Source organism: Apodemus sylvaticus, chromosome 7 (genome assembly GCF_947179515.1).
Source record: "Apodemus sylvaticus chromosome 7, mApoSyl1.1, whole genome shotgun sequence".
Classification (NCBI taxonomy): domain Eukaryota; kingdom Metazoa; phylum Chordata; class Mammalia; order Rodentia; family Muridae; genus Apodemus; species Apodemus sylvaticus.
The window spans coordinates 86,181,179-86,193,986 of record NC_067478.1 but is presented as its reverse complement, the minus strand read 5'-3'; the positions used below and the strand labels follow the sequence as shown (position 1 = coordinate 86,193,986).

The 12,808-nt window shown below is 40.8% G+C and overlaps 1 protein-coding gene across 4 annotated transcripts in view; it reads right to left on the bottom strand.

Moving 5' to 3' along the window:
* Positions 1-12,808, bottom strand: part of Arhgef12 (Rho guanine nucleotide exchange factor 12) — a 132,197-nt gene that overhangs the window by 43,875 nt on the left and 75,514 nt on the right. For all 4 annotated transcript variants that reach the window (XM_052188598.1, XM_052188599.1, XM_052188600.1 and 1 more), the window contains 5 exons: positions 11,691-11,748; positions 9,442-9,620; positions 8,126-8,203; positions 7,840-7,959; positions 5,533-5,673 (listed from right to left, as the gene is read on the bottom strand). In XM_052188598.1, the coding sequence (XP_052044558.1) occupies positions 5,533-5,673; positions 7,840-7,959; positions 8,126-8,203; positions 9,442-9,620; positions 11,691-11,748 (576 nt within the window). The remainder of the gene's footprint in view (positions 1-5,532; positions 5,674-7,839; positions 7,960-8,125; positions 8,204-9,441; positions 9,621-11,690; positions 11,749-12,808) is intronic.

The window sequence follows — 12,808 nt, the reverse complement described above, 5'->3', positions numbered from 1 at the left end:
GGTTGGTGAAGATCCTTTCCCAATCCGTTGATTAATGTTATGTCCTTTTGACAGTGTCCTTTGCCTTACAGAAACTTTGTAGTTTTATGAGGTCCCATTTGTCAATTCTTGATCTTAGAGCGTAAGCTATTGGTGTTCTATTCAGGAACTTTTCCCCTGTGCCCATGTCCTCAAGGGTCTTCCCCAGCTTCTTTTCTATTAGTTTCAGTATGTCAGGTTTTATGTGGAGGTCCTTAATCCACTTGGAGTTGAGTTTAGTACAAGGAGACAAGAATGGATTGATTTGCATTCTTCTGCATGCTGACCTCCAGTTGATCCAGCACCATTTGTTGAAAAGGCTATCTTTTTTCCACTGGATACTTTCAGCCCCTTTGTCGAGGATCAAGTGGCCATAGGTGTGTGGGTTCATTTCTGGGTTTTCAATCCTATTCCATTGATCCGCTTGCCTGACATTGTACCAATACCATGCAGTTTTTATCACTATTGCTCTGTAGTAATGTTTGAAGTCTGGGATACTGATTCCCCCAGAAGTTCTCTTACTGTTGAGAATAGTTTTAGCTATCCTGGGTTTTTTGTTATTCCAAATGAATTTGAGAATTGCTCTTTCTAGCTCTATGAAGAACTGAGTTGGGATTTTGATGGGGATTGCATTGAATCTGTAGATTGCTTTTGGCAAGATGGCCACTTTAACTATATTAATACTGCCAATCCACAAGCATGGAAGATTTTTCCATTTTCTAAGGTCTTCTTCGATTTCCTTCTTCAGAGATCTGAAGTTCTTGTCATATAGATCTTTCACTTGTTTGGTTAGAGTCACCCCAAGATACTTTATGCTGTTTTGGCTATTGTGAAGGGTGTCATTTCCCTAATTTCTTTCTCAGTCTGCTTATCCTTTGAGTATAGAAAGGCTACTGATTTGCTTGAGTTGAATTTGTAACTTTGCTGAAGTTGTGTATCAGCTGTAGGAGTTCTCTGGTAGAGTTTTTTTGGGTCACTTAAAGTATACTATCATATCATCTGCAAATAGTGATAGTTTGACTTCTTCCTTTCCAAGATCATCTAAACAGACCCATAGCCCCTAAAGAAATAGAAGGGGTCATAGAAAGCCTTCCGACCAAAAAAAACACAGGACCAAATGGTTTTAGTGCAGAATTCTATCAGACCCTCAAAGAAGACTTAACACCAATACTCTTCAAACTATTCCACCAAATAGAAACAGAAGGAACACTACCCAACTCCTTCTACGAAGCCACAATTACGCTGACACCAAAACCACACAGAGATCCAATGAAGAAAGAGAATTTCAGGCCAATTTCCCTTATGAATATCGATGCAAAAATACTCAATAAAATTCTTGCCCACTGAATCCAAGAACACATCAAAATGATCATCCACCATGATCAAGTAGGCTTCATCCCAGGGATGCAGGGATGGTTCAATACACGGAAATCCATCAATGCTATCCACTATATAAACAAACTCAAAGAAAAAAACCACATGATCATTTCATTAGATGCTAAAAAAGCATTTGACAAAATTCAGCATCCTTTCATGCTAAAAGTCTTGGAAAGAACAGGAATTCAAGGCCCATACCTAAACACAGTAAAAGCAATATACAGCAAACTGGTAGCCAACATCAAACTAAATGGACAGAAACTTGAAGCAATCCCACTAAAATCAGAGACTAGACAAGGCTGCCCCCTCTCTCCGTATCTTTTCAATATAGTTCTTGAAGTCCTAGCTAGAGCAATTAGACAACATAACAAGATCTCACCTCTTAAATCACATTAATGAAATAAAAGTCTCAGACTTGAGGAACAGAAGTCACGGACAAGTCTGAGCTGAGACTGGGTTAGGAGAGGTGTGACAGGACCCATGACCAACCCACCTACCTTTCTCCCTCTCTCCTTCCCCCTTCCCCCTTATAAATATATTTGATAATTACTTTATATTTACTATTTTGTTATAAAAACTTGCAACAAAAAGCCATAGAGCAGGATTAAAGGAACTGAGACCTATCCATCCTGATGAACTTGATATACAGTTCGAGTGGCCATTCTGAAGAATTTCCTTTTTTTTTTTTTGGTTTTTTGTTTTGTTTTGTTTTTTGGTTTTTTCGAGACAGGGTTTCTCTGTATAGCCCTGGCTGTCCTGAAACTCACTCTGTAGACCAGGCTGGCCTCAAACTCAGAAATCCACCTGCCTCTGCCTCTGCCTCTGCCTCCCAGAGTGCTGGGATTACAGGCGTGCACCACTACCGCCTAGCTAAGAACTTTCAAAATAAATTTAAAACAATGAAAATCAGAAAACCTGCATTGTAGATGATGTGTAAGCTACTTCTGAGAAAGCTGGCTTGTGACAGTCTTCGCCACACTGAGCAAACAGTTGCATTCTTTAACTCACAAACACTAGAAAATTGTTTTATAAAACTGAGAAGAGCGCAGGGGAGAGGCTCAGGGAAAAAAGTGCTTGTTCCATAGTCGTAGAGAGGTGAGCATGAATCCTGGAGCCAGCCCAGCACAAGCTGGCCACAGATTACTTATAAGCCATGTCCTAGGAGGCAAGACAAACAGATCCTTGGAGCCCCGTGACTGGCCAGAATAACCAGTTGGTAAGATCCAGGTTCAGTGAAAGATTGTCTCAAAAAATAAGATTGACAGCGATAGAAGACCTCTAGTGATGATTTCTAGCTTTTACCACCCACATGCACACATAAATATGTGTCTACCAGACAGATAGATACACATGGATAACAAGCGTTAAAAGCAAAAAAATGCTAACTCAAAAGAAGACTGATCCTTCTAAACTCACTTGCAGTTCAAAGAAATATGGAAAGTCATAAGCTACATCTACCTCAAACTGACACTTGTGGTAATTAAACAAGTTTGCTATGTGTTCAGTAGATAAATCTGAACTACGTTATTTCTCAGGGTTTCACTATATTTAGCTATTTGGTCTTAGTTTATCTATATAATGGTAATACTACTTAAGATACTTTGAGAATAAACAAAGTATCTCAAGGCATTAATCTAACCTCTGGCATAGAGTGAGCGTTTGGTAACTGTTAACCATTCAACATACATCTTTAAATTCCTAATCAGCCACTCTCCTTCTATTTTGATATCCTTGTCTCTTTATTTCAATTTGTCTTCTACGCTGGTACGTTTCTGATGATGTTCCTTATTTATGTACATGTTAGAGCCTAAATACTGTACTCAGTCATTTTACTATTTGTCTTGCCTGGTTTTATGTCAACTTGACACAAGCTAGAGTCATCTGAGAGGAGGGAACTTCAATTGAGAAAAGTGCCTCCATAAGACCACTCTGCAGGCAACTCCGTGGAACGTTTTCTTAACTAGTGATTGATGTGGGAGACCCAGGCCATTGTGGGTGGGTCTATCCCTGGGCTGAGGTCCTGGGCTCTGTAACAAAACAGGCTGAGCAAATCATGGACAGCAAGACAGGAAGCAGCACCCCTCCTCAGCCTCTGCATCAGGTCCTGTCTCCAGGTTCCACCCCTGCTTGAGTTCCTGTCCTGACTTCCCCCAATGATGGACTATGATGTGGAAGTATAAGCTAACTGGTGTTTCATCACAGCAAGAGAAACAAGAACACTATTTACTCTAATTCTTACCAATTAAATGACAGAATTAATTTGTTGTAATGCCTAATTCTGAATGCATTAATTAACTCCATTTTATATAGCTGTATTTGGAAAGCACAGATTTTGGTTCTAACATTTCCTTAAATGCAAAATAAAATTCTATTTTCCCATCCACATTATTTGTTCTGAATGCCCATACTCTAGAAATGTAATAGCAGATAACATACATAGGGCAGAGGGCAGACTGTTCTTGAAGCAGTGCTGTTTGTACCAGTGGAAGAGCCTTCACACATCTGGGAGAGCCTTCACACATCTGGGAGAGCCTTCACACATCTGGGAGAGCCTTCACACACCTGTGAGAGCCTTCAAACACCTGGGAGAGCCTTCACACACCTGGGAGAGGCTTCACACACCCAGGAGAGCCTTCAAACACCTGGGAGAGCCTTCACACACCTGGGAGAGCCTTCACACAGGAGACCCTTGACACAGCTGGGAGAGCCTTCACACACCTGGGAGAGTCTTCACACCTGCTGTCTAGTCTGTCTCATTTCATCTCTAGCTTTTCACTCCCAGTCCTTACTTTACATGTTGCTCTAAAACCTTCATTCTCTTAAAGATGCCATGTTCTCATGTGTCAGTTCCTTTGTGCATATTTAAAGGGTGAGTCCCATGGAGCTAGGTAGAGGCAAATCATTTAGTGCCTGAATAAGGTGGGCAAGCCAGTAACCTCCCTTTGCCCTCAGCCCTCAGAAATTCTTTTATAATGTAACAATACTTTGTGGCAATACTCCACAAAGCTGTCTTCAGAATTAACTAACAAAAATTTTACCAGTATTATTATAATGACTGAACAATATTAGCTATTATAACTTTCCTTGAAAATTGAACTTTCACTGGTTATCATCATCTTTCAAAAAACAGTTCTCAATTTTTCCTTGCTTTAGAAACTAAACCAGTCCTTAAAGGTAGCCTAGATAACAGCTTAGAGCACGGGCCTCAGTTTCCCTTCATCTTAAACAACTCACAAGTTCTTGTGTGCCCACAGTCACAAGCTGTAACAGCATCTCTTCTACACACAACACACCTAATGTCCTGTGCTTGTCTTAAAAACATCACCAGTCACAACTTACTAACTTGATTGCAGAGCCCACAGATACATTACCTCAGACTATGACCTCATTGTCCTTAAAGGAGACGACCTATTTCTTGTCTATCACCAGAATTGTGCATAAAATAATGGGGCATAAGCAATGCTGATAGCCTGAGACTTACTCTGTGGCCCTGGCTAGCCTGGAATTCTCTATTTAGACCAGGGTACCCTCTAACTCACAGAGATCCTCCTGCCTCTGCCTTCCAAGTACTAAGACTGAAGTTTATGTGCTACTTAGCCTGGCTTAGCTCTTAGTATTCATGAAACTATGGCTCTACATCATAGTCAATCTAACACGTTTTTATGAATAAATACATCCGTCTGATAGTCTCTGTGTGAATCAGGACAGAACTGTCAGTAAAACCAGGCTAGTAACTAAGTCTATCAGGATAAAGGCTGCTTCTCTTTGTAATGGCAAAGTGCCTCGTGACTCAAAACTGAGTCATTCTGACCACAACTGGAATATCAACATGCTTTAAAGACACCAACAGTAGGCCTCTCATTTGAGCTCAAAAGCACAAGCATTGGCCTCTCTATCTACAAACAAGAAGCCTGCTGGGAAATTCCATCCCTACAAGAAACACTTCGCAGTGAATGCCTGGGGAAAAAGTAAACTCTGGAATTAAAAGTTCACATAGAACATTGTTCAGAACTTCTGTTCACCAAATTACAATATAAAAACTCTTACTATAAAAGACAACATTAGAAACCCACATAGCTTAAGAAAGGGGCTCTAAGGAGAATACAAGAAGATACGATTTAAAAGAGTAAAGCTTACATCTGCACTGTCACTACTGGGCCGAGAAGCATCTCCACTGCTCCAGTCAGTCCTGCAAAGGCCATCTCCAGGATCTGTTTCTGTCTCGCTCAGTGTTAGGGCGTCACCTACAGGCCTGGAGGGTGCAATTACTGCTCCATCCTAAAACAGATTTAATAATCATACAGATCAATCATAGGAGAGAATGGTGATTACTGAATGTATAATGAAACAGGCTCATATATTCTACATGGATACAGCTGAAGGCTGGCTATCTATGTGACCAAAAATACTTAAGGTCAAAGTACTTACAGTAAAAAAGGATAAACAACTATGAGTTCTAGAAACCTAAAATGAACAACCATGAAAACGGAGAAAGCGATGTTTTAACACAGAATAAAAGTTCCAATAGTAACTATCACCACAAACATATATGCAAGAGCATTACCTTACATCATTTACATTATCTGCCATTAGTAAAGACTATTATACTACTTCTATTTAAATGTCTTCCCACTGCTTCTGAGTTTCATTAAATATTCAATATCTGGTCACAAGCTATAAAGGCACATTACTAAAGCTACATTTTTATTGTTTGTATTGGGTAAATACCTTGTTTTTATTCAATAATAAAAACATAAGCCAGGTGGGGATGGCGCACACCTGTAATCCTAGCACTTGGGAGGCAGAGGCAGGCGGATTTCTGAGTTTGAGGCCAGCCTGGTCTACAGCCAGGACTACCAGGACAGCCAGGGCTACACAGAAAAACCCTGTCTCAAAGAACCAAAAAAAGAAAGAAAAAAGAAAAAAAAGAAAAGAAAAAAGACATAAAAGGCTCCTAATACAGCTCAGTGGTATAACACAACTAATATTCATAAGGCTCAGCCCCAGTACTACCAAATGTGTGTGTACGTGCACACAAGGACATATGCATGCATGCGCACACAAACACAGATACCATTACTGGAGCATAATAATCAAAATGCAAAAGAATGTGTGATGAAGTACACCAAACCAGGAGACCTCTCCCATCATGTCACCTCAGCCATGTCAGCGTTCCTAACCACAACACTATATTTCACTTCAAAATTAGCAAAGTAAAATAAATAGTTTCCAATACTCTTTTCAGTTCTGTAAAGATAATGACTTTTACTAATTCAAAAACAGTAACAACTCATCAGCTTTTACCCATTTTAAATGCATAGGCAAAAGGTAAGTAATTCTACAGGGAAGTTGTCCACCTTCCTGTGAAATAAAGTATAGGAAGCTTTGTGGCTGTCAAATGGGAACATTACAGGATGTCCAGCTGACATTAAGGCTGAGCTCTTTAACCACTAGTACATCACCACCATAACTTTGCCTTTATAGCAAGTTCTATTAAAACCTGGCTTAAAGTTACAATAAAAATTAGGGTCATTAAGACCAGAAATATGAAATTTTGGTCTTGGGCATGGTGGCACATGCCCGTAATTCTGGCTCTCTGGAGGCTAAGACAGGAAGATTGCACTAAGTTCAAGGCCAGCCTGGGTGACACAGCCAAGTGTGAGGCTAGTCAGGAAGATACAGTTAGACTCTGCATCTATAAAGAAAAACAAAGATGAAAACGTTCACTCATGATAGGGCACAACTGTAATCTTGGCCTTGGGAAGGATAAGGCAGGAAGCATTATTAAAGTGACATCCTGCCTATACAAAGGTGAATAAATAGTGACGCTTGCAGATCGCAAGGAGTTTGGACTTCAGGTGTTCTTTGTCTCTCTCTTTTTCTTTTCCTAGAGTCAGTTTCTTACCTTGTAGCCCAGGCTGGCCTCCAAAGTACAATCCTCTGACCTCAGTGCTATGCAATGCCTGGCCTTAAACTCAAGTCTTATCACTTTTGTGCAATAAGTCTGTAAGTCTTAAGCACATTTGCAAAATATAAAAGAACAAGAGTATCTAGCTTCAGGATGCTAAAGAATGTCTGCCCATATATTTGCCACAGTGCCCTTTAATGTGCAAAAGCTTCACACCCCTCCTTAAAAACCACTGTCAGTGGACACTGTGACAGTGTCAACCACAAAAGTGCAGTGCAGCTACTTTCAACTACATTTCTGGTTTGTCACAGCAAATCAAAAGTGCTTAATTCTCCTGCATTTCAATGGAACCAAAGCAAGCAAACAATCGGAGGCCCACACTTACTTCTGGTAATCATTACATCCGTAACATCCTTCACAGAACACCCTGTTATCCTTTGCTAAAAACATCACCTTCCAAAGGAAACTACGACATCCTCGGCCACAGTTCCAGCTGGCTCTGCACACGCCAGGCAGAGCTGTCGGTAGTGCAGTACCTGGGTGGAGCCGGTGGCTTTGGACAGCTGCTCCTGCAGCTGCGGGATGTGCTTCTTGGCCTCCTGGATCTCCTTGAACAATCTTTGGGTAGCCGTTCGGTTATAATCTTCCTGCAGTAACTGAAAATTATAACAACAACTTAGAAATTAATTAACTATGTCAAGTGGAGAGAAAGCTACTCCTAGCACGATGGTTGCTGGCACTAGTACAGTTCTCTTCACTGGTTCTGGGCAACAGTAACCCCCAGGTCCTCTGACCTGCAATGAGCCCAGGTTACCTCCATACCTGCAGCCGTTCCTGTTCCTTCTGTAACATTTTTCTCAGAATCTCTACTTTCTGGTTATGGACCACATTGTTTTCCTCCTAGAAAAGGAAGAACACAGTACAGGAGAAATAAGGCTGAAACTGAAAGCCAAGAGAGACGCTGCTGTGTCAGCCAGGAGTTCGCACTCCTGGCAGGGATGACTGAAGATTGCTCGTAACATTAAGAAAGACACAGGAACAGTTCTGCCTTAAGAAAGACACAGGAACAGTTCTGCCTTTTCGGTTCGCCTTCACTAAACTATATTCACGAGAACAGTAAATGTGGGTATCAGCTGGAGAGCTGGAATTACAGAAGTAAAAATCTGTTGATTCTACTCTCCCAGTTGAGACATTACTATCAAACATGCATTCACGCATGCATCCTCCATCCCTCTCGGCGCACTCCTCTTAGCGCGTCCCCCACTCCCTTGCTTCCTCCCAGCTTCCCGCTTCAGCTTGCGGGAAATCTGAGATAACTCCCAGCTCATCACTCTTGCTTTACAAATTTCTGTGTCTTCCTATACTCCTGTAACAATCACCTCCCTCTCCCAGTTAAACAGATTCTTAGTTACTTGCAAACTTGCTCACCAACTGTGAATACACAGATGACCTTTTGTTCAGTCACCTCCCACCAGTACCTCCTTAACTGGCACTAGCTAAACAAAAGTCTTGCTTTTCTGAACGTTCTGGAACTTTCTTGGCTCTCAGCTGTGTTTATTCTATCTTCTCCACCTGTCTGCCTTCCTCACCATGGCTACCACCGTCCCCCGTTATAAACGGTTCAAACACAGCCATTCTTTGAGGGTCCTCAACATCGCAATTAGATGTGCTTTATCCTCCTTGAAAGCCTCACAACACTTAGTATTTTCCCCCTTGTGTCTACATTCTGTCTCTTTCTTATGGTTACTTATAGAGTCTTAACCTTGTTCAATAAAGGTTTATAAAGCACCTCCAAAATGTTGAGCAATACTTCAGGCATTAGGAACACAACAGTAAACAAAACAAACACTCTCCTATCTTCAAAAAGCAGACCCTGTCAGATGACTAACAACTGAGCACAGGCTAAAAATATAACCGTATCTCTGTGGGTTGTACACTGTGTGATACATGGTTGGTATCTAATTAGTTCAACTAAATTTGCTACAACAATAATTACTCCAGATAATTATGTAATTTCTATAAGTATATTCTAGAATCTTGAATGGAAATTTACTAATAAGTTTAATACACAAAATTCTTAATACAAAGCAAAGGCATCTCTATATGCCTGAGCATCTGCTAAGATGTTCTGGTCTTACCCCCATGAGCACAGGACTCGTGATTCTCTCCATATTCCCGGCTGCTCCAGGGGAATGAGGGGACGCCATGATGGGAGACATATGTCCAGTGACTGACGGTTCTACTTCAGAATCAGCAAGTGGGATCTGGGGCGACCCAGGTGGGCGTCCCTGGACAGTGAGAGCTACATAGGAACCAGCTTGAGGTGGAGAGAAGAGAGAGAAAGAAGAAAAGAAAAAAGTGACACTGTTGAGAAACTTTTTAAAAAACTTTTTTCTCTTTATCTGAGGTAGTGAGGACTATACCCAGGAAATGAATGCTTGTCAAGTAACTTATTCCTGAGGTAAATCTGCACCTTTTAAGATATTTTTTATCTTGAGATAACCTCTCTAAGTTGCCCATGATGACCCTGACCTTATTCTGCAGCAAGGTAACCTTTGAACTTGTGATGCTCCTGCCTCAAGCAGGAGCTTTCAAGTACAAGCTCCCAAGAACTGGTATCACAACTATGCACCACAATGCCCAGCAAGTACACTGTGAAATAAGGCTTTCGGTCTTAATAGTCTTTGTGAGAAAGCCATTTATCCGTCTTACTAGCCCATATACTCACCTCCACCTAGCTCTTTCTATTCTTTAACTGGTTCAAAAGAAACCAAGTCAATCACTCTGACGATGTTTGCAGTGGGCATTAAAAAGTAGGCCACAACTAACCAGGATTACACAAGCAATGAGGAGAAAATGAAAGAACCAGGACACAGCTTTTAGAAGAGGCTATCCTTAGGCCCGGGTCCTCGTTACGTCTGCAGAGTGCTTGCCTACCATGTGATGCCCTGGGTTCCCACCCTGGCACGTATAAATCACGTATGAGGTCTATGCTTATAATATCAGCACTAGGAAGATAAAGACAACAGTATCAAAATTTCAAGGCCAGCCTTAGCTATACAATGGGTTCGAGGCTACCCTAGGCTACATACAACTCAGTTTGAACCCTACTCCAATCCTCATCCCTTGAAAAAGGCCTTAAAGGAGCTTAGTTTATTAAGGCAGATGTGGCATGTAACACACATGTAACTCTCATCACTCAGGAGGCTGAGGCAGGTCTCAAGTTCAAAGACAAACCGCTTAGAGCATCCAGGGCGTCCTAGGCAAGCCTAACCTAACCTCCACAGCAGAGCCCAGTTCACTGACCACGTAAAAGTCTGTCCTCAGTAAGAAAAATGAAGTGATTCTGCTTGGCTATAAATAGCTCTCTTTTTTTAGACTGTACTTACTATGAAATGCCCTGACACAATCATGCATTCCTTTTCTGCTACATTCCATTTATTTTCAGCTTTCTCTTTACACTTTTATATTCTTTAAAAACATGATAAATACCTAACACCCAAGCCAGGCTAGAACAAAGAAACAGAAGCTGTTTAGATGGTGAGACATAAAAATGCCTTTCTCTACTTCTGGAGCAGCTGTCATGCTATCATCCATGCAAAGAATGAAGTCTCACAAACCCATAACATCTTTGCTAGAGGGGGTGAAGCTAGAAAGTAACAGCAAACCACAGCGGGGTGGGGTGGAGGGCTTCAGGACTTCACTGAATCCCAATATCCCAAATATTCGCCATTACCATCAATAGAAGCAAAACTCACAAAAACCACTGAATACTCGTTTGAACCTGTAAATAGAGAGAAACTGAGGCCCTGCTGGTACTGGAACTTGGCCAACCTCTACCTTGCTGTCAGCTTAGGAAAGCACCACCCACTCTCAACCCACTGTTGTACAGACCTGAACACTGCAGATCCAGAGCCCTTCTCTAAGAGATTGGCTTTAATTTCCCAACCATTTACTGATCTGAGGTAAAGTGACTGCACTACATGATTTCTAAAGCTCTTCTCAGGACACTGTATCCGATTCCCAAGCTCCTTGATTGTCAGGATTTATATCCTTTCAAACAGATGAACTGAAGCAGGGCCCTGACACAAAGTAACTAGTAAATTTTTACCTTAGACTTTCCAATGGGGGTGGGGGGTGGAAAACACTGAGCTACAGTGCTCAACCTAGATCACAGACCGTTTGCTGACTGTTTTATTGGAACTAAGCCATGCCATTCACTTACATGTTGTCCACATGTGCTTTGGTGCTACAGTAACAAGCTCCAGTAGTAACTATGTAGTTCAAAAACCCTAAAATATTTGGTATTTGACCAGTTACAGAAAAATTCTTGGTGACCCTGTTTTAATGGTTTGAGAAAACAAATTAAAAAATAACATTCACCTACATCTGATTAGTTTCACCACCTCCAGATGATTTGAATGAGTCACCAGAGTACCATTCACCTGTAAGAAAATGTAAAGAATCTGCATCAAATAGAGCTAATTAGAACAACAGACACAGGGTGACTTCAGGACTTAATGCGTACTAATAAACACTTGGTCCAAAATTTATTTTTCCACTAAATATTCAGCAACAAAACAAGACCTTCATTTAAAGGTGGTATATCTAACTAGCCTGTACCACCTGGCTAAAGCATCCTAGGACAGCTGAGAAGCCAAGCCCAGCATATTTATAGATGACAACGGCACACTGCGATGTAAGAGTCTAACATCCATAGTTTCAAAGAAACTGCAACTTAATCAACACAAATACAAAATATTCTTGAAAACAGATTTATAAATCTTGATATTGTTGCTAGAGAGAGATGACTCCGCAATTAAAGACTACATTGCTCTTAGTAGAGGATCCAGGTTTGATTCCCAGCACCCATATATGGCCCACAACCATTTATATAACTCCAGTTCCAGGCAGTTTAATGCCCCCTTCTGGTCTCTACGGACATTAGGTACAGATGTGATACACAGCATAAAGGGACCAAAACATCCATATAGATTTTTTTTTTTTAATTTAAGTTAAAAAAAAAAAGCCAACAGCAAATCCTTCACAGGCTTGTTAACTACGACAATTCAAACATGTCTTCAGGGCTGGGGCTGTAGCTCAGCTGGCAGAGCATTCGCTCACATGCATGGAGCCCTGGGTTCTAGTCCCAGCACTGCATAAACTGGGCACTGATGGTAAATGACTGTCACGTCAGTACTGAGGAGGAGGAGGAGGCAGAGGATCAATAGCATAAGGCTACCTTAACCTGTATAAGAGCCTATCAAAAAGCAAAAAAAAAAAAAAAAATCTTTGCCTTTAATTACTGAGTTGAATGATTTTTCAAAACAACAATCAAAAATAATAGTGTTTGTGTAATAATACTCAATTTACTTTTAATCTTTCAAACATAATGTAATCTTTACAAAGAACCTTAACTTTCAGAAAAAAAAAAGGTATAAAAATGTTAGCCAAGGTATGCACTAAACAAACAAATTAAGGTAAAACTATCAAACACAGATTTTT